General features: G+C 52.3%; 1 protein-coding gene across 1 annotated transcript in view; it reads right to left on the reverse strand.

The window, feature by feature from the left end:
• Positions 1-1,296: 1,296 nt before the first annotated feature.
• Positions 1,297-21,774, reverse strand: part of URB1 (URB1 ribosome biogenesis homolog) — a 72,048-nt gene continuing 51,570 nt past the window's right edge. The window contains 11 exon segments of the mRNA XM_047795472.1: positions 1,297-2,032; positions 2,497-2,668; positions 2,670-3,067; positions 3,445-3,686; positions 5,434-5,631; positions 7,389-7,498; positions 8,913-9,056; positions 9,713-9,819; positions 11,547-11,658; positions 12,077-12,237; positions 21,031-21,133. Coding sequence (XP_047651428.1) covers positions 1,851-2,032; positions 2,497-2,668; positions 2,670-3,067; positions 3,445-3,686; positions 5,434-5,631; positions 7,389-7,498; positions 8,913-9,056; positions 9,713-9,819; positions 11,547-11,658; positions 12,077-12,237; positions 21,031-21,133 — 1,929 coding nt within the window. The 3' untranslated portion in view covers positions 1,297-1,850.

The following is a 21,774-nucleotide window of genomic DNA, read 5'->3' on the forward strand; positions in this document are numbered from 1 at the left end:
TTCAACTCTTGTTTCTGTCATATTTTATTGACCCTGAGTTCACGTGGCTGATCTGTGCCTTCTTTAGGACACTAGGGAGGGCTAACCAAGGCCCCCCCCCACCCCCCGACACCTCTGGTACCAAGGTGGGACAGCGTGTGCCTGGCCAGGCTCCCTGACCGAGATCCAGGGACCGAGTCACACCTTTGATTTCCCCAAGGCCTTTCACAGCTCGGCCCAGCAGGCAAGGCCTACATCCAAGGGGCAGGAGAGAGTCCCATTCTGGGGGTGACTTCATTTGACCTCTGATGCGAGACCCCCGAAGTGACCAAGAGCCTGTCCCTGGCCGGGAGCCAGCACCATGCTACAAAGCCCATAAAAGCCACCCCACCCCAGGTGACTGAAAGTGATTCTTCAAGGTGACGGCCAGCCTTGGCCTCTCCAGACTCAGGGGGCAGTGGGTTAGAAGGGAAGATGAGGCAAGGGACACTGACGGGCTCCAGAGATGGAGAAAAGGGGGAGAAAGGACCATGTGGCCTTTCCAACTTGAACCTAGAGGTATGACTGGCTGCAGATCATTCTAAGAACCCTGCTGTGGATGTGTTGCTGGGAGGGGGAGGGGAGGTAAAGCCTCTTGGCTTTTCTGGGTGATGAGCCCTATTTGGGGACAGATGCACAGAAGCATTACTCTTGTCTCAGTTAAAAACTGAAGTCATTAAAAAAACCCAGAAGAGTCTACACAACACTGGAGGTAAGCAAAAGTATAAATGTTTACGCTGAAACCAAACCATTCTTAGTGCTAAAAATAGCACAGGGGCGAATAAAAAGCCACCTCCCAGGTGACTGTGGGGTGCTGACATGGGATGAGGGCTGAGCAGACCTCTGGGAGCCCAGCCTAGTGGGAGCAATGTGGGTACATGCAGAGCTTTAAATAAACAGGACTGACTTTTATCTAGGAAGCCCATGAAATTCCATATTCAATGCCTGATCAGCTAAGATATCAATATATGAATATTGAAAATGAAATCTCAGAATTTGAGTGGTGGCTTAGTGGTAACAAACCCGACTAGGATCCATGAGTTTGCCAGTTCGATTCCCTGGCCTCGCTCAGTGGCTTAAGGATCCAGCATTGCTGTGCCTGTGGTGTAGGCCGGCAGCTATAGCTCCGAATCAACCCCTAGCCGAGGAACTTCCATATGCCACGGGTGCAGCCCTAAAAAGCCCCCCCCCCAAAAAGTCAAATGTCAACCTCTAAAATGCAGGTCTGTGGAATAAAACTAGCCTGTGATTAAATCAATTAAACAAAACACAAAAACCTAAGAAAAATAGACATTTATTAATGAGTTATGAAATTTACAATCCCCTTTCTGAAACACAATTTTAGAAAATACAGGCTGTCTTTCCAAAGCAGAAGTCAAATCAGTTTTATACTTTAAGGATTCAGTGTTAGCATCCTTTTATTTAAGAAAATAATTAACACAATACTGGCAGGGCTTATTTCTTTAAAAAGTTACATGAAGCTGAGCTAGGACTTCTTATAAAAAGAAAACCTGAAACATCTCTGATAGATTTTTCAACACTGCAGCTTTAATATCCATGAATCCCTTAAGTGCTCAGAAGTGCTACCTCAATTTGAGGTATTTTTCTGAGGAACAGTGAACCTCTAAGAGGAAGGGTCTTCCCTGAGCGGGGCTCAGGGCTCGAAGGTCCCCAACCCACTGTAACTCTGGCCACTTCTCACACGCGGTCCCTTGAGCCGACTTTTCTGGTCAGGACACCCAGTCAATACACAGAGCTCATCATCTCGCAGAGCCTCCGTGACTCAACCCAACTCCTACAACCTGGAGCCAGAGGCGCAGGCTGGCAGGGGGTCAAGCGTCGGGGGCGGCCGCGGTGAGGTCCCTGCAGAGCCTGACGATGGGCTCCTCGTCACCAGCCTGCCGGTCCTCTGTGGCATCGAGGACCATCCGGACGTGGGTCAAGAGGCTCTCAGGGCGCTGGGCCCCCAGCCAGATGTCCTTAATGTACAGCGACACCAGGAATGCAGCGGTGGCTGAGGAAGGGCGACAACAGGGATGGCAATCTGTCAGTGGGAAAATGAGCCACCTGCCCACACACATACACAGGACCTGGGGCTCTGCAAAGCCTCCAGTGGCAACCTGCAGCAGGCATGCGGATGAGGCAAATGGCTTCTGCCTTTGCTCAACTTGGGGGCTCATCTTACTCCTTCATTTTATTTTTCTATTTTGGGAGGGGGAAGAGGGGACACGAGGCTGCAAGCTGAGAGCATCCTTCTCTGCTGTAAGCATCACCGACACTAAAGGTTTCCGCCAAAAGCAGAGGCAGAGATGGCCCCTCCCCTCGCACGCAGGGGCCAGGGGCAGCCTCTGCGGTCCCGCAAGGGTGGCGCGGGGCCACCCCAGGGCTTAACAACCGGCTCTAAGGACCAGGCGGTGCTCCGTGCCCCCCCCCACCACCAGCTCTTCTTCAGCCTCTGACCCCAGAGGCGGTTGTTACCTCGCTCAGCCTCATCCTCCTCGTGCAGAGAAGAGTGGTGCAGGGCCTCCACCGCCAGCTGCAGGGGGGTCCCCGCAGGGCCCCGGGCGGCCACCAGCTGCAGCATGACCTCGTTGAACAGGCAGGCCACGCTCTGCTCGGGCCCCGCCGGCCCCTGGGCGCCGCCCAGCCTGGCTGTACAGCCTGAAGAGGCCGCTCTGCACGGCGCCATCCCCGAGGAGGTGGCCCGCGACGGCCGGCCGCGGCAGCACGTGGCTCCGCAGCCAGCGCAGGAGGCCCGCGGTCTCGGCTCCGCTGGGCGGGCTCTGGGCCGCCGCGCGCAGCAGCCAGCCGGCCACCAGGGAGGTGATGGCGCACACGGGGCCCGCGGCCTCGCTCTCGGATCCCGGGCCGGGGAAGGCCGGGCCCCAGTGGGTTAGGATGGAGCGCACGTGGCCCTTGCACGCTTCCAAGGTGGACGCCGGCAGCTCGGGGTCGGCTGCCTCCTCCGCCTCGCCGGGCCTCCTCTTCCGGCCCCGGGGGCCTTTGGCCCGGGCTGGCACGACGGGCTTGTTCTTCTCCTTGAGCATTTCTATCACACACACACACACACACACACAGAGGAAAGAGGCGGTGAGGGTGGGGTGGCCGTGGAGAGGGGGGACAGCTCCCAGACTGGGCTCCGACAGGCCCTGTCCCCTGTGTGTCCCCTGCGTGGAGCCCCTCGAGGCTCAGTGTTTCACCGGGACTGTTATGCCAACAGTTGAGCACCGTCAGCAGCAGAGCTGAACTCTAAGCCAGGTCCCCCGTGTCCCCTTAGAGGGCTACGAAGGTGCCAGGCCCCACTGCTGAGGCCCGCCTGCTCTGGGAGTGAGGCTGGGAGGGGGTGAGAGGCCGGAGGCCCTGGGGAGGCTGGAGGGGGTGCGAGCACAGCCTGGGAGGCGGTGCAGCATCAGGCCCCACACTCACTCAGCAGCTCCCTGACTTGGTGCTTCTCCGCGGTAGCTCTCAGGTCCTCCTGGAGCCGGACATCCTTCTCGATGAGGCTCCACTTGTGCAGGAGGACGAGGACATCCCTGGTGGACAGCACGGTCTCGTTCACGGTGAAGCGGTTCATGGCCTTGAAGGCCTGCAGAACGGTGGCCCGGTACCTCAGCACGGAGTCCAGCGCCCCGAAGAAGTCGGCCAGCTGGGCCGAGGCCAGGGTGGGCCTGTTGGGAACCAATGTCACAGGAGGAGGCTGGGCACGAGCCGCCTCCTCGTCCTGCAGCCCCGGACCCGGAGGTGCAAACAGTCCATGACAAGCTGGGTGTCCCCTCACCATGGACAAGAGCGTGGACCCCAGCATGGGATCAGCACGTCAGCAGCCTAATGACCCTCCAGGAGTGCCGATTATCCGCTCCGTCCCAAGAACTCAGACTGAGTGCAAGGCTCAGCAAAGCCCTGGGCCGGCACCACCGATGGCCAGACCTGACGGCGGGCAGCAAGAGGCCACACATCCCTCTCGGCTCTGAGAAATTGAAAACTGAAAACTATGTGCTCCACACGACGTTTTATTTTGGCCTTGCTGGGGGCATGTGGAAGTTCCCAGGCCAGGGATGGAACCTGTGCCACAGCTGTAACCTGAACCACAGCAGTGACAATGCCAGGTCCTTAACCTACTGAGCCACCTGGGAACTCCAATTTTTTTTTTTTTCGCTTTTTATGGCCACACCTGTGGCACATGGAAGTTCCCAGTCTAGGGGTCGAATCGGAGCTACACCTGCCAGCCTACAGCACAGCCACAGCAACACAGGATCTGAGCTGCATCAATGACCTACACCACAGCTCATGGCAATGATGGATCCTCAACCCACTGAGCAAGGCCAGGGATTGAACCTGCACCCTCATGGATCCTAATCGGGTTCATTAACTGCTGAGCCATGAAGGGAACTCCCTGAAAGTTCTTTTTATACCTAACTTTTTAGAGGATGTTTTTAAAAGCATCTCTTATTTTTATTTATTTTTGGTCACACCCATGGCATCCAGCAATTCCCAGGCCCGGGACTGAACCTGAGCCACAGTTGTGACAACACTGGGTCCTTAACTGCTAGGCCACCAGGGAAACCCCTGCTCCACACAGTTTTAAAATGACAACTGTTTACTCTAAATAATAATCATTTCTCAGAGACTGGCATGTCTTTGGACGACCCCAAATAAGAAATGTGGCTTATGGTGGTATTGATGCAACAACTGAACTCAGAAGAGCAGAAAACCAAATGCCCTGTTCTTTATCAAGGAAGTTTTCATTCTGAGATAACAACCCATTTGCTGAAAACCTTCTGGTTCCTATCAGCTTACCTCTGTTTCCCAATCAGAAATACGAGTGCACACAGCTCGTTCTAACACGGGAGACACTGGAAACCTGAGCTCCCCCCCAAGGGAACCAACAGCTTAATTCCAAAGAGGGCAGATGAAAATGCAGGAATATGGTGCACCTGCTAAGAATGATCTGGTAGGACATGTTTTATTTATTTATTTATTGTCTTTTTGCCTTTTCTAGGGCTGCTCCTGTGGCATATGGAGGTTCCCAGGCTAGGGGTCTAATCAGAGCTGTAGCCGCTGGCCTACGCCACAGCCACAGCAATGCAGGATCCGGAGCCACACCTGCGACCTACACCACAGCTCACGGCAACGCTGGATCCTTAACCCACTGAGCGAGGCCAGGGATCGAACCTGAAACCTCATGGTTCCTAGTCGGATATATTAACCACTGCGCCACGACGGGAACTCCCTGGTAGGACATGTTTTAGATGAAAAGTTCTCAAGAGTCTTGACAGGATCCTCAGAAAGGTGAAGAGGAAAGAGGAGCAGCTGAAACAGGTTTCCTGACATCACCCCACGGGACAGCAGCTCTGGCCCAGAGCCTCCCTGAGGAGTCCCGACCACGGGGTCAGGCCTGGCGCGGGAGGGGCTCACCTCAGGTGCTTCGTAAGTGCAAGGAGAACGTAGAGGAACTCGTTGACCATGTGCAGGGCCAGCAGCTTCGGGGGCTCCTGGGACCCAAGCGTGCAAGGAGGCTGCTCCCCCACCTCCTCTCCTTTGTCCCCCAGGTTGGTCACCCACAGCGTGTGCAGCAGGGAGATGACGTTGCAGAGCAGCTGAGTCTCCAGAAACCTGAAACCAATGTGGGCAAGTCCACCCTCTGTCACACCCTCACCTCCCAGCCACACCTGCTGGAGGGGAGGGGGGTGGGAGCCACGGAGGGGACAGCAATGGTGGCAGCCATCCCAGGTGGTGGTGTGGCACGTTCCTCCCCTCCCCCAACCATTCTATGTGCTCCCCTCCTCCACCTTCCCACAGCCCCCAAACGGGCCCAGCGTCTAAAAACAGGGCGCCTCCTACGGAAATGCAGCTTAACCCCAGGGTGAGGCCCGAACCCTCCTCTCTAAGGTGACAATGACCTTGGTCCCAACCAAGAGACACTGCGGCGCCAGAAGAGCCATCCCGCCCCCGAGAACTCAACCCTAAAATAGGTAAGGGCCAGGGCCATAATCAGCCAATGCTGACTTTATAAATCCAAAACTGCCCAGAGCTGAGTTGTCCAGAGACGCGTTCTAGATAAGGAGATGTTACTTCCTTTTGGAGAATGCTGTAAACATCCTTTTAGAAAAATGCACAAGGGAGTTCCCATCGTGGTGCAGTGGAAACGAATCCAACTAGGATCCATGAGGACGCAGGTTCGAGCCCTGGCCTCGATCAGTGGGTTGAGGATCCGGCATTGCCGTGGTCTGTGGTGTAGGTCACAGATGCGGCTCAGATCTTGCGTTGCTGTGGCTGTGGTATAGGTGGCAGCTATAGCTCCAGTTCAACCCCTAGCCTGGGAACTTCTACATGCTGTGGGCACAGCCTTAAAAAGCAAAAAACAAATTAAAAAACTAGACTAAACTAAACTAAAATAAAAGCACAAAAGAGCCTGGATAACCCTGGGCTTATCACCATAGAGAGCTGTTTGAAAGAAAGCCCCCTCCCACCCAGAGCTGTCTGCTGAGACAGGGCTTCATCTTTTCACACAGCCTCAAACTTAGGAGACTTTTAGGAATCAAGAGACCAAGCTGCGGACTGAACTGTGGGCACGCCGCCCCCCATCCACAGGCTGAGGCCCCAACCCCCCAGCGTGACGGCATCTGGGGCGGGGCCTTTGGGGGGTAACTCGGTTTAGATGAGGTCCTGAGAACGGAGGCCCCGTGATGCGATGAATGTTCTGTAGGAAGAGGACGGGACCAGAGCCCCTTGGGCTCTCTCTCCGGCCATGTGAGGACGTGGCGACAAGTCGGCAGTCTCTTTGCCAAGAAGAGAGAGGCCACCAAACCCCACTAGGCTGGCCCCCCGACCCTGGACTTCCAGCCTCCAGGATGTGAGAAAATGAAGCCCTGTTATTTGAGCCACCCGGTGACACAGCCCAGATAACAAGACAAAGCCCCACTCCAGCCCTGAGGCTGCTCAGCACTGGCCCTTGATCCTGGGAAGAAGCGGATGCCTGTAACCCGCGTCACCACAGACGCGTTCCTGAAACTGGAGGCTCCTTCCTGCTACCCTGCTCCTTGCAGCAGCCCTGAAATGGTGATGGGGGACGCGGCTCCGGGGGACTGCACAGAGGAGACAGAAAGGTCAGCCAGTGGGGCCTCCGCCTAATGCAGGCAGCAGCTGGCCTGCTGTCCCACGGCAGACAAGACGCTCAGGAGACAGATTCGAAGTGAAGAACTGCCATTTAGGCATCGCTGGAGGTTGGTTCTAGGTGTGCAGAGGATGCTGTTCCCGAGAACACGGATTCTACAGGACACTTTCAGGTGACACCAGAACCAGCAGGCGATGCCATGGTCTCTGCCCATCCCTTCCGGCACACGCCCCCGCCCCCCCACAAAGGTGCCTACTTGCTCTCGAGGATGTGCAGAATCCACGTTAAGAGGCTGTAGTCCCGCAGGATCTCATAGGCAGATTTGGCATCCCGGGCGGCACTCTGCAGAATTTCCAAAATCCAATTCTGCAAACCCAAACACAGAGTTGCTCTTCAGTGGGAAAACCCGACTTACTTGACCCGAGGAGGGCTTTAAAACGCAGATGGTCTGGAGTTCCCGTCGTGGCTCCGTGGTTAACGAATCTGACTAGGAACCATGAGGACACAGGTTCCATCCCTGGCCTCGCTCAGTGGGTTGAGGATCTGGTGCTGCCGTGAGCTGTGCTGGAGGTCGCAGACTCAGCTCGGATCTGGCATGGCTGTGGTTGTGGTGTAGGCCAGCGGCTACAGCTCTGATTAAACCCTTCGCCTGGGAGCCTCCATATGCCGAGGATACGGCCCTGCCAAAGACAAACAGACAAAAAACAAACAAAAAACAGATGGTCTGTTCTAGTTACAGCAGTGGCTGCCTGTGACATCTGCTAAGTCCATAAGTGTGCAGGACCACCCTTCCCCTCAATGACAGCCAGAGGACACAGGCGGGCACAGAGGGCACATGGCCTGCATCCGAGGCAGCCTGAGAGTGTGACCCCACTCTGGCCCAGCCAGGAACTGCGGGCAGCTCATTTCATCCCTGGGATTTTTTTTTTTTTTTTGGTCTTTTTAGGGCCGCACCAGGAGCCTATGGAAGTTCCCAGGCTGACAGTCGAATCAGAGCTGCAGCCACACTGCAGCCACAGCCACAGCAACACCAGATCCAGGCCAGGTCTGCAGCCTACACTGTAGCTCATGGCAATGTCGGATCCTTAACCCACTGAGTGGAGCCAGTGGATCCATGTCCTCATGGATCCTAGTCAGGTTCTTAACCCACTATGCCACAAGGAGAATGCCCATTGCCTGGATTTCACCACTTGGAAAGGACAGAAAGACTCTCCTGGAGCTGTTAACTGGGTGCTGGAGTTACCACATGCCATAAAACACAAAAATCCACCATCCTCATTAGAGTTTATTCCACTGTGTTTCTGAATCCCAGCCCACTCCTATTTACCCACATGTTACAGAATATCAGAAACACAGTGGAATAAACTCTAATGAGGATGGTGGATTTGGGGGCTAGAAGGTAATCAAATTACCAAAGCCCTTTCTTCGCCAGTTCTCAGGACGGGCCCTCTTGTCCCAGGGGCAGAGCTGAGGTGCAGGCTCCCTCGTGGGCTGTGAGACAGGCATTCTCCCGCCTAACTCCCCTCCCAGCTGAGCTCTGCTGGTCTACAGCTTCCGTGTGACATCCAGGTGGCCCGAGAGCATCTCGAAGGACCCCACTCACTTAGGGGTGATGTGTTTCTAGAACTCTCGCCCCCCCCAGAGCCTCCGGGTTACTCACAAGCACCCCCCTCTTCACAGGCCCTGTCCTCGGGCGTGGCCACAGATATGAATGGGGACCTGGGTGGGCAGGCAGGGGAGCGACTTGACCTGCAGATGAAACCCTGAGCGGGCCGCCTACCCTGGCCGTGTCGTCGCACAGCGGGCTGCTGAAGAAGGACAGGACGACGTGGAGGACGCCCCGCTTGGCGCAGAGCTCGTAACAGTGCTTGTCCCGCATCCCCTGGCGCAGAATCCCAAACACCCACTCCTGTTCCGTCTTTTGCTGGAACCAAGCGAACAAGAAACTGTGGTTAAATAAGCGAAGACTCTTTTCTCTGAAAACTCTTCAAACAGGATTCTCTTTTTTTCTTCAGCCACATCCATGGCCAGGGACAGAATCTGAGCTGCAAGTGTAACCTGCGCCACGGCTGAGACAACACGGGGTCCTTTACTCACTGCACTGGGTTGGGGACCAAACCTGAGCCACCACAGAGACACCCGTGGCAGATCCTTAACCCGCTGTGCCACAGCGGGAACTCCAAACACCACAATTTTCAAGTGGTGGCGAGGATGACCCTCATTTCTGGGTATGTTATTAAAAACCCGCGCTCTCCTCTCTGATGTGGTTTCCCCAGGTCAGGAATAAAGGACCAGGTCAAGTTTAAACACTGAGCTGGGCTCACGCAGAGGGGCGTTCTGGAAAAGCACATCAGTATTCTACCCAGTGGTTCACCCAGAACATACCACGAGGATGCCGTGACACGAGGCCTCCGGGGAGCCAAGCAGGATCGGCTCAGGGGATGGACAGCATTTCCACATGCGGGCCCTGGCCCCCTGCTGCCCCCGTGCCATGCGGCCTGGTCTCCACGGGGCAGCAGCGCAGCGGCTGGGCCCCCCACCCGGGAGGCTTTCAGAGCCCGAGGACCTCAGGCACGTTACCTCGAAGTCCGAGCTGTAGAAGAACTGGTAGAAGCCTGGAACCTTGTTCATGTTCAGGTTCTCGTGGGACAGCAGGAACTTGTTCACCTTCAAGTACATGTGCTCCTCTGCAGACACAGGGACAGTCACTCCCAGAGGCACAAGAAGACACCCTGTGGTCGCCTGGAGTCGGGGCGCAGGGCCCTGGGGGTCAGACATAAACCCCGCCCTCGCGGGGCTCTCCAGGCCCCATCAAGGTTGTCAGTTCTCGAGAATTAAAATGCAGTAAGACACCTTAGGTCTGCACAGCATCTGGGCTTCTCTCGAGGCTCAGAAACCATTTGGGGTGTCAAGTCCTTTAGCGACAAAGCTGTTTCTCTGCTCATTGGCCCACAGCCTGAGCTCCTGCAGCCGGTGGGCAGCGTGGGGCCCGGCTGCATGTAGGCCAGCACAGGGCTGACACCCAGCCCAACGCCTCTCGCCGAGGGAACTGCCACAGCGAAGGGGGTTCAGGCGCACCCCAGGCCGCTTGGCTCTGGAGTGAGGGGGCCGCCACCTCCTCCCCAAGTCCCGACTTTGGACCACGGCCTCCTGCCTGCAGCCTCACGGCCCACTCGTGACATCTGTTGCCCTGTGCCCACCAGGACCGGGGGCTGGTGTGGGACAGAGCGCGCTCAGGGGGGCAAAGACAGGCCGCGAGGCCAAGACCATCCGCTGTGACCTCTGCTAGGACGTCTTAGAAGAGTCTGTCTGTAGAGCCTACAACTAATTACCTTCTTTCCTCTCACAATTTCCAAGGTAAAGAAAATACCAGGTCACAAAATGATACGGGAGCTGATGAAAATCAGATCTGAAGCCTAACAGCAACCTGACCACAGAGTAACTGTGGGGCCTTGGACAAGCTATTTAACCTTGGGGGCCTCACTGGGAGGCTGTTTCCTCATTTGAACACAAGCATGTGACACTCAAAGAGCCCTAGTGTCCCTCACTGTATCAATATGCTATTTTTTTTTTCTTTTTCAGGGCCACACCCTCGGTATAAAGAAGCTAGAGGTCGAATTGGAGCTACAGCTGCTGGCCTACACCACAGCCACAGCGACATGGGCTCCGGGCCGTGTCTATGACCTACACCACAACCACAGTTCGAGGCCATGCCGGATCCTCAGCCCACTAAGCGAGGCAGGGGATCGAAACCGCAACCTCATGGTTACTGGTCGGATTCTCCTCCACTGTGCCACAAGAGGAACTCCAGTCTACGGTTTTTAATAACCAAAAAAAAGGGTCTTATGACTGACTTGTGCTAACAACTTAGCAGCGCCCTGACGTGAGGAACTAAGAGAGCCGTGTTCTGGGCCTTGGTGACACCTGTGCAGGGACCCCCAGGCTGCGCATCTTCCAAATGAGTGACAGCGCTGACTCTGGCCCCTGAGCATGGGGCTCCCGGGTCAGGCTCCCCTACACCTCTGGTGTGCGGATCCATGGGCCCCTCAAGCGGTCGCTCTGGGGGGAACTCTGATTTGCTCCCACCACAGCTCTATACACCTGAAGGCAAATTGGAACAGGCATTCTTTCCCGTTGCACACGCCTCCGCACTTTGCACTCAATTTTTTGTTCTGGATTTCATCCCACGGGAGCCCCCGGAGAACTTCCTGACACTGCCATGTATTCACCGTCTGCTGCTGGTGGGCACGCAGGTGACCCCCCCCCCGGTCGGTGTTCCGAGGGTTGGGGGGCCCCGACCCCTCCTTTCTCACACACGTGGGGCACAGATTACACCTGTGAGATTCCCCCTCCCAGCGGACTGGCTCAGCCCCGATATTTCCCACTCCCGTCGACCTAATTCTATCGGTGGTACCTGGTTTCAAAATCTGCAAGGCTGCCTTGGCAATGAAGAGAGTCAAGGTGAAGGTGAGTCTCATGTTCGGAGTTCGGATCCCGTTCCGGACCACGTCCAGCAGGTACAGCACCTTACAGCCAGGAAAGAGGGAAGAACAAAATTGAAGACTTCTCAGAACAGCGAGGACCGGCCTTGTCTCGTGCAGCCTAAGTCACAGCTTTGCAGGGTGGCCTCGCCCTCCAGGGACCGCCCAAGGCACTCCTGTCCCTGCCACCTCAGGGCACGGCTTTAAGGCTCTGTGTCCTGGATGACAGCTGCTGCAACCCGAGTTCAGAGCAAGGGAAGAGTCAACAGAAGTCAGAACGGCTCTGCCTACACGGCACAAGGAGAGCGTTCCCGAGGAGCGCACCCTCCACCTCCCGGGGACTAGGGACCCCAGGCAACCCCTGGCGTCTCCCCCGGGAGGAGACAGACTTTGGCTCTTTATCAGAGGTCGCCTCAGGCATCCTACTCCACCGGGGGGATGGGCAGCCCCCCAGCCCGCTCACCTGGGACTGCTCCCGGAACCGCGCCCCCTCCACGTGGGAGTAGTAGGCCGCCAGGATGGAGTAGGCCGCGGCACGCATCTGGGGGTCGTAGCTGCTGAGGGCCGTGACCGTTAGGCCCAGGGCATTTGAATCCACAAATTTTCGACAATCCACCACAAATTCTATGGGAAATAAAATAGAGCGGTAACTACACACACACAACGATTCCATGATGCCTGTGCAACACGAGCACTCCATTTCTCGGTGCCTCCCACCACTGTCAGCTCTGTGTGTGCACAGGGACCAGAAATGTGAGTCTCTTTCCTGCTCCTCTTAACTCCTGCTGAAGCTGGAGAAGAGACCGTCTCCCCGGCCGTGGCGATAAGCAGCATGCCTTCCACTTCTGAGATGCCTGCGACCCTGACCAGGATTCTCCCACTGCTCCTCACAAACACCCCATGAGCCAGAGGACAGAGGTGACATGTGGACCCCTGACAGAAATCCCAACAGGTGCAGGTCTTGGGGACCCAGCCAGGAGGGCAGCTGGGAAAGCCGGCTCACAGGTATACTCTGCTCAGCCCACTGCCTCCGAGCTCCTCCCTACAAACATAAACTAACTGAAATGACTAGCCCAAATGAGCAATCCTGGAATATACTACCAACAGAATATTATTACCACTAATAATATTTCTTGAAAAATCAAACTCTTTTTTTTTCCTCTGCTTTCCCCCAAATGAAGACTTTTACAAGAATAATGCTGGCAGTTAAAACAAAAAAACTTGGAATAAAGTAAGAAGAAAAATGGTAATCATCAGCTACTCCTTCTTGGTTCAAACAGCTGCACAGCCACATAGTGGTCTTCAAACAGGGGGCTGTCCAACAGTGTAGACATCACCAGAAACCATGGAGCAGAGAACCCGTGTCCATGCCTGCAGCCCCTGCTTTGGGGCGACAAGGTCTGCGAGAGGCTGAGCCATGCCAGGGGACCGGGATGCACCTGTCCTGCGAGCTCTCTGCCTCTCCCCAGAAGCAGCAGAGCCCCTTGGAGCTCCCCCCAGCGTCCCACCCAGGGCCGCTTCCGTACCCCTGTTCTGTCTTCCTCGGCTTTGACACCCCAGCAAGGCGTAGCCAGGATTTCCACGTGCAGCCAGGAGCGCATGCCAGGAACCAGGATCCCCTGTCCCCCTCGAGCAACCAGAAAGTGACCGAAGGAATGAACCAAGGATGTTCAAGACACTAGGCGTGAAACAACAAAGGCCAGGATGCCTGAGAGACGGGAACCAAGGCGACCCTCTGACTGTCCCAGCTCACCCCTGGAAGAGTTTCCGGGCTGTGGCACAGGGAGGCAGACCAAGACACAGACTGGGGAACTCTGAGTTGGGGAGACAGAGCTGGGAGGCCCGGTGGCCGGAGGGGACAAGGTGGAGTCCTGGAGAGGAGTGCTCCGGGGAGAGGGCGGCAGCCTTCAGCTGAGCGCCCGTCAGCAAGTGCACGTGAGGAAGCTGCCCCAGGCTGGGGAGGAACCGCCCAAGGGATAGATGGAGACACTCCCGGGCTCACCTGCCTGGAAGCAGCTCCTGTTCCCACCAGCCACGGAGGAATCCTCTCAGCTCACAGGGAGAGGGGCGCGTGTGAGAAGGATTTTACCCCAGTTGTGGCGCAAATTTCATCCCGGACAAACTGTTGCTTTGGTCCCACATACTAAGAACGTAAAAGCGAGACTGGGAAGGATCAAACCGTTTCTAAGTGACCTGAATGTGTCCTAGAACAAAGCTCGAGAACCTTCACAGGGCGCTCCCGTCGTGGCTCAGTGGTTAACGAACCCGACTAGCATCCATGAGGACACGGGATCCATCCCTGGCCTTGCTCAGTGGATTAAGGATCTGGCATTGTGGTGAGATGTGGTGTAGGTCGCAGACGCGGTTCAGATTCCATGTTGCTGGGGCTGTGGTGTAGGCCGGCAGCTACAGCTCTGATGAGACCCTAAGCCTGGGAACCTCCATATGCTGCAGGTGGCCCTAAAAAGACAAAAAAAAAGACAAAAAAAACATTCTCAGGAATACAAAAATGCATTAAACAGAGAAAAACTGTCATAATGTGTGGCCTCCAATAAGGACTGCCATGTATTCAAACAAACAGGAATATGGCCCATTATGAAGAAAAAAATTGGCATTCGAAAATGACCCCGATATGGCAGATAACAGAATTAGTAGACAAAGACATTAAAACTCTTATTATCACTGAACTGTACATGTCCAAGAAGCTAGAGAAAAGACTCAACATGTTAAGTAGAGATGAAGACAATAAGAAAATCCAAATCAAGCTTCTAGAAAATTAAGATGGCTGAGATAAAAATGCACTGGACGGGCTGATCGGATTAGACGTGGCAGAAAAAAGGATCAGAAAACCTGAACACAGCAACAGGCTCTAACCAACTGAAACGGAGGAAGACGAATGGGAAAAACATGAACAGAGCATCACCGAGCTGTGGGATACTTTCAAGGAGCTGATATATGGGTAACTGGAGTCCCTGAAAACGAGGAAACGAGGGCCAAAACTTCTCCAAATTTGACACAATCACAAACCTACAGAGCCAAGAATCTCAACGAACACCTCAAACTCAAAAATATAAAGAAAATCACCCCCGAGCGTCATAATCAAATTGCGTGAAACTGGTGAGTTAAAAACCCTTAAAATGGTCACAAAACATATAAAGGGACAAAGATAAGAACAGGAGCAGGTTTCCTGTTGGAAACGGTGTGATCCAGAATCAGGGCTGCAACGTCTTTAAAGTACAGGGAGAAGAGAACTATCAACTCAGAATTTTGTACCTCATTAAAAGCTTGCAAAAGTTAGGACCAAAAGCTGAAAGAAAGGATCACCTTGAACTAAAAGAATTCTTTCTTTTTTTTTTTCTTTTTAGGGTCGCACCCTCAGCACATGGAGATTCCCAGGCTAGGGGTCGAATTGGAACTGTAGTCACAGCAACACCAGATCCAAGCTGTGTCTGTGACCTACATACACCACAGCTCATGGCCACACCGGATCCTTAACCCACTGAGTGAGGCCAGGGATCAAACCTGCGTCCTCATGGATGCTCGTCAGATTTGTTTCCACTGAGCCCTGACGGGAACTCCCTGAATTCTTAAAGGCAGTATCTTGCAGAGAAGGAGAAATGACAGAAGCTGGAAATCTGGACCTACACAAAGGAATTACGAGAACAAGGAATGATGACTATGGGGCAAACTTAAAATATTTAAATCCCTTTAAAAGGTAACTGACATTTTGAAGCAAAAATAACCACATATTGTGGGCTTTTTAAGATACAGACAGAAAAATGTTTGATGATTACAGCACAGAGCCAGGAGGGGAGAAATACATTGTGTTGCAAGGTACTTCTATTATCTATGAAGCTGTATCATCTCACTGGAAAGTAAACTACAATAAACCAAAGGTGTGTGCCACAGATGCTAAAGCAACCAGCACACACGTACATATGCTGACAAGCACACACACGTGTTACAGCTCAAAGCGAATCGGTCAATAATCACATTAAATGTAAATGGTATGTACATTCCAATTAACAAGCAGAGATGGTCAGATTGGATTAAAAAAAAAAAATCCCACAGCTATCTACAAGAAACCGCTTTTGGAGTTCTCTTGCGGCACAGTGGGTTAAGGATCTGGGTCACTGCTGTGGTATGGGTTCGATCCCTGGCCTGTTAACCTCAAGATGCAGATCTTAAGTAAAAGGACGGAAGAGTGATCATTTCGAAACGTATGGAAATAAAGACTCACTATGTTGTACACCAGGAACTAGTACCGTGCTGGTAGGTCAACTTCCCTTGAAAAACAATCAAGCAAAACAAAGAAAAAGAGATCAGATCTGTGGTTACCAGAGGCAGCGGGCAGGAGGAGGGGGGACTGGATGAAGGGAGTCAAAAGCGACAAACTTGCAGTTATAAGATAAGTGAGTCCTAGGGAATGTGACCTACGACACAATAAACTTAATTAATCTGCGGTATGCTACACATGAAAGTTGTTCAGAGAGTAAATCCTAGCGTTCGCATCACAAGGAAGTCTATATATTTTTTTCCTATTTCTTTTACTCTTTATATGAGATGATAGATGTTCACTACACTTTCAGGATTTCATGTATGTCAAATCACTGTGCTATATAAACACTGAAAGCCATCTATATGTCAATAAAATTTTTTTTAAAAAAGATGACACTTGCCCCCAAATACAATTATCAAACTCTCCACACACACACACAAAAATCATTATGCTATATACCTTAAACTTATACAGTGCTATATGTCAACAATATCTCAATAAAATTGTAAGGAAAAACAAAGGCAAAAGGATAGAAAAAGAATAATGAGAAAACCCTTGGGCTCTAACAGTTTATGGACTACATTTTCTCATTTCTACCAAGTGACTACTTTTGATGGGACAGGGAGACATTCAAATGCTTTACAAAGCATCAAACTGTGGGATAAAATTATATTGTTTTGGAAAAGATGAGAGGTGTTTTAAGATACACCTACCTACCTACATACCAAATACAAATAAATGGACTAAATTTGGGAAAGAGAATACTCTAAATATTCAATATTACACTCACTAAAAACAGCCAGTACTCATTGGGAATATTTTTAGTAATCACCGACATTCTCTAAGACAAAAGGGTTTTCCACACATGCACGAAGATGTCTATTTTATGTTTTGTGGTCCTCTCTGTTACTCTACGGCAGTCTTGACTCTAACACGTATGGAAAAGAGCTGCCCTTGGGTGCTGAAAATACAATAGGCTATCAAAACAGTTATGCCAGGGAGTTCCCTTCATGGCTCAGGGGCTAACGAATCCGACTAGTATCCATGAGGATGCGGGTTTGATCCCTGGCCTTGTTCAGTGGGTTAAGGATCCGGCAATACCGTGAGCTGTGGCATAGGTTGCATGTGAGAATTAGGAGCCGAAGAGCTCAGCCCGGTTCTTTTGAGGACAAGAATCTGCTGTGGAAAAAGCATCTGTCACTGCCGTGCCTAAGAGCCTTGGCTGGCCCTGCTTCTCAGCCGAGGACTCAAAGAAGAGAAGCGGGAAGGTTAAGCAAACAGGTTCCCATTTTCAGAAAGGGCTTGAAATGGAGCAATGAAGCTAGTTTCTCTGAAGCCTGGCAGCCGCACAGAAACATTAATCACACACCCGACTGAGGACTGCACACTGTTTAGCGACGCTTGGACTCGGGTGCCACTGCAGGAAGCAGAAACACACAGTAGAAAACTTCTACACACAGCATGGATGAACCTCGAAAACATAATGCAGATAGGAGTTCCCGTCGTGGCTCAGTGGTTAATGAATCCGACTAGGAACCATGAGGTTGCGGGTTCGATTCCTGGCTTTGCTCAGTGGGTGAAGGATCTGGCGTGGCCGTGAGCTGTGGCGTAGGTTGCAGACATGGCTTGGATCCTGCGTTGCTGTGGCTCTGGTGTAGGCCAGTGGCTACAGCTCCGATTAGACCCCTAGCCTGGGAACCTCCATATGCTGCAGGAGCAGCCCAGGAAAGGAAAAAAGGCAAAATAAATAAATAAATAATAAAATGCAGATAAATGGAGCGGACACAAAGATTACATGGTGTTTAAGGCCGCTTACATAAAGTTCAAACACAGGACACTGGCCCCTGCTGGGGAGGAAGGGTTTCTGACCAGGAAGGGGCCAAGTTCTCTTCCTTTATGGGGCTGATGGTTTCCACCAAAACTCAGGCCACGCATGGGTGATGTGCATAGGTTTCTATAGGTCACACTTCACTAAAAGCTTATTTAAAACTTTGTTCGTGCAATGGAATAGTAACTTTTAAAAAAATAGTGATATGAGAAAAAGATTCATGACTTAATTCAGCAACAGTACACCTGGTCTCACTGGCCATTATGCTTTTCACAGATTTCTGTTCAACTTCTCATTTTACGGCTAAGGATTTTCCTCTTCTGATGAAGTCGTATGCTAAAATTCCAGATGATAAAATTTGTTGGAAATATTATGCTTCCATTTTTTTTTTTCTGTTCTGGATTATTAGCAAGTAGCTCGGAGCAAAATGTAATGAACCTAGTTTTTCTTGGTTTGCTTTTTCGTTGTGCATGCATGTTTATTTCCCTATCCACTGCTATGCTTTTTAAAACTCTCTACTTCAACGTGCATGATTTTAGTGTAACCAGCATTTTAAGATACCGCAAATCCTTTCTGGGTGCACACGCTCTGAACACTTTTCTACCTGTATTATACCAATACAATGTAAAACAGGCCTGTATTTGGAGATTTCCCTAACTTGGGAGCATTTACGAGTAACCTCTTTTCCAAAAGGCCTTCCAGATCCTGTCGTCCCCCCCCCCCCCCACTCCCCGGCTGTTTCCAAGGCGCAATATGCAAGACTGTGAGGAAAACACTGTTGGGATATTACCATTTCTCTAAAAAGTGTTTCCTGAGCCTTTGCCTTCTGTCTCCTAAAAGCTATTTTGAAAGACAGAGCATCGGACCAAATGATTTGTTGTAATTCACTAAAGTTGCATCATATTTTTAGACTGTGGAAAATCTATTTTCATGTTTGATGAGAAACAGACTTAGCCAGCACCGCCCAGGCCAGGGGGGAGTCAAGAGCTTAGGAGATGTGTCCCGCTTGGTCGCTAAGAGTCACCAGGGCAGTTAGGACATCCGCTGGCCACTGTCATCATCCGACCTCTGTATGAGGTGACATGCCCCTGCTCGCTGGCAAAGGAAATCCGGCTCAGCCCGAGAACCAGTGTTCATGGACGGGCTGCTGCCGGGCAGGCTCTGAGCACACAGCCCGTGCATCGTTTTGTCAGGAACTGAAGGGCGGATGGTAGAGGGTCAGCAAATGTGTTTGCAGGGAGGAGCGCCTGCGTTTCAAAGATGCTACGCTTATAAGGGCAGAAAACAGGGCGATCAGGAGGCGAGTCTCCCAGGGCAATGATTCTCTGCGGCCAGCACCTCCAGGAGGCAGGAGTCGGAGCCCCGCGGGCATCGCGCGGGCCGGCCAAGGAGCAGAGAGGCCGAGCCCACCTTGGCCCGCCCCCTCTCACCCTGTCCCGAGAGCCCTTCCCTGCAGTTCCCACGGGGGTCCTCACGGGACGCAGAGAAGCCGGTGAGGATATGCGCAGGGCCGGAGGCACAGGCCCCAAGAGGGGGGAAGCAATGGGCCAGAGGTCAGGTGTGAAGACTCTTAGCACACCCCCGGCGGCACTGCCGGGATTGTGAACCGTGACTGCAGCCTCTGATGTTAAGAGTCAGTCACACTAGACTCCCTGTTCTGGGAAGATGACACAGACATGTTTGGTCTAGTTTTACTATCAGGTACAACGAGATCTCCCGGACAGACACAAGACAACGCTGTGGGTGGACAGGAAGCAGAGCAGTGAGGGGCTCAGGTGAGCTCTTGGCCTTCTCACAGGGCTCTCCTCCCCACTGGTCCCCACTGGGCATCAGCGGGGCCTTACACAGAGCACGGAGGCGGCTCCTCCTTGGTGCCAGTGGAGGCCACGAAGGGGCCATAATGGGCCCTCCAGCTGGGAAGTGTCAGTACAGGGGAGCCAGGACCACCACCCCCAACCGCCCCCCCCCCCCCCCCCGGCCCAGTGTAACCAGGAGGAAGGATGAGGGGGAGGGGTGGCAGATGGCCAAACAGGGGTCAGAACAATCACAGGCGAAAAAGTGAAACTGGACCTAAACCTTATACCTCATACAAACATTAACTCAGAACAAATCACAGACTTAAGTGAAAAACCTACAACTATAAAACTTCTGGAAATAACCAGAGGAGAAAATCCTGGCGTTCCCATCGTGGTTCAACAGTAATGAACCCAGACTAGTAATCTGTGAGGACACGGGTTCGATTCCTGGACTTAGTGGGTTTAGGATCTGACGTTGCTGTGACTACGGTGCGGGCCAGCTGCGCAGCTCCGACTGGACCCCTCGCCTGGAAACTTCCATATGCCAAGGGTGTGGCCCTAAAAAGACACAAAAAAAAAAATCCTTTGAGATGGACAGACAGGCAAAGAGTCCTAAGACTTGACACCAAAACATGACCCATAAAAACAAAAATTGATAAATTGGACTTCTTACCAAATGAAAGCTTCTGCTCTTTGAAAAACTGTTAAGAAAGTGAAAAGATAAGATACACACTGGGAGAAAATATATGCAAACCACAAATCAAACAAAGGACTAATAGGTACAATATATAAAGAGCCCTCAAAACCCAACAGTGAAAACAAATAAACAAAACCCTTTGGCGTAAATGGACAAAAGACATGAACTGACATTTTACCAAAGAGGATTACGGATGGCAGATAAGCCATAAACATCCAGCGTCCCTAGCCATTAGGAAAATGCAAATCCAAACCACACTTGAGATGTCACTACCCACCAATTACCAACAAAGTGCCCCAAACCACAGACCTGACAGGCCTGGGAAGCAGAGCCTGGTCTGGCCAGTGTGCACTTGCACACAACTTTGTTCTTTCTGTCTCTCCCCGACCCGTTCACCTGCAAAGACGCCCGCCCTTAGGCTAGCAGACACAAAATGCAACTTCAAAAACGCACTCAAACCAAGAAAAAGCCAACCTCGGCAGGCTCTCACTCATTCTCATGGACAGTCTCTCAATTCTGCTGGTATATGGGCCACTATACAGTGAAAATTCAGAAAAGGCCCTGGTCAGTAAGAATTAGGAAAACATCAAGACAAAGGGACATGCCCAGGTTTCAAAATTATGTATGTATTTTTTCTAAAAAAACACTGTATATTCAAAACATTTAACTGCTACTTTGCTGAAAATCTCTGGAATAAAAAGGTGAGAAGGCAGCTGAAGATCCTTCAAGGATTATTTTCAAGATGAGGGTCCTCATCTGGTAATTATGGTAATAATTACCACCACCACCCCCAGCCCCCAACCGTGGCTGCAATTACCTGGCCTGGTCAATTCACTGAAGAGATGAAGGAGAAAACAGGGGTCGTAGAGGTCACTGAGATCCACTGTGCTCCTGTCTTTGAAAATGGGTTCCTGTGCGTCCTGCAATAGCCCAGAACAAACAGAAACATGGGGTTGAACCTCGACACCGCATGAATGTTTACCCCTTATCATCTAGAGTTTAAATGACTCTGAGTAGTCAAGCACACTAAGAGATGCTTCTGTAGGAGCAATGCTTGTACGTGAAATGGTGTCTTTGAGATGAAGAAACGAGCGTGGCCAGTGCTGACCGCTGCTGAAGCTGCGTGATGGCTACGTGGGCGCTGGTCTCTGCACCTTTGAGTAAGGCTGGATTTTTTTTTTTTTTTTGTCTTTATGCCTTTTCTAGGGCAGCTTCCTGCGGCATATGGAGGTTCCCAGGCTAGGGGTCTAATCGGAGTTGTAGCCACTGGCTTACGCCACAGCCAAGCAATGCGGGATCCGAGCTTCGTCTGCAGCCTACACCACAGCTCACGGCAATGCCAGATCCTTAACCCACTGAGCAAGGGCAGGGACCGAACCCGCAACCTCATGGTTCCTAGTCGGATTTGTTAACCACTGAGCCACGACGGGAACTCCATAAGGTTGGATTTCTACTTATAAAAAGCTAAATAGGAAAAACAGCCCTTGTCCTTTGCAGCAGCTAAAGCCGAGGGTGCACTCAGAGCCCGCGGAGGGATGGGCAGAACAGCACCCACGCTGCA

This window comes from Phacochoerus africanus, chromosome 1 (assembly GCF_016906955.1).
Source record: "Phacochoerus africanus isolate WHEZ1 chromosome 1, ROS_Pafr_v1, whole genome shotgun sequence".
NCBI lineage: Eukaryota > Metazoa > Chordata > Mammalia > Artiodactyla > Suidae > Phacochoerus > Phacochoerus africanus.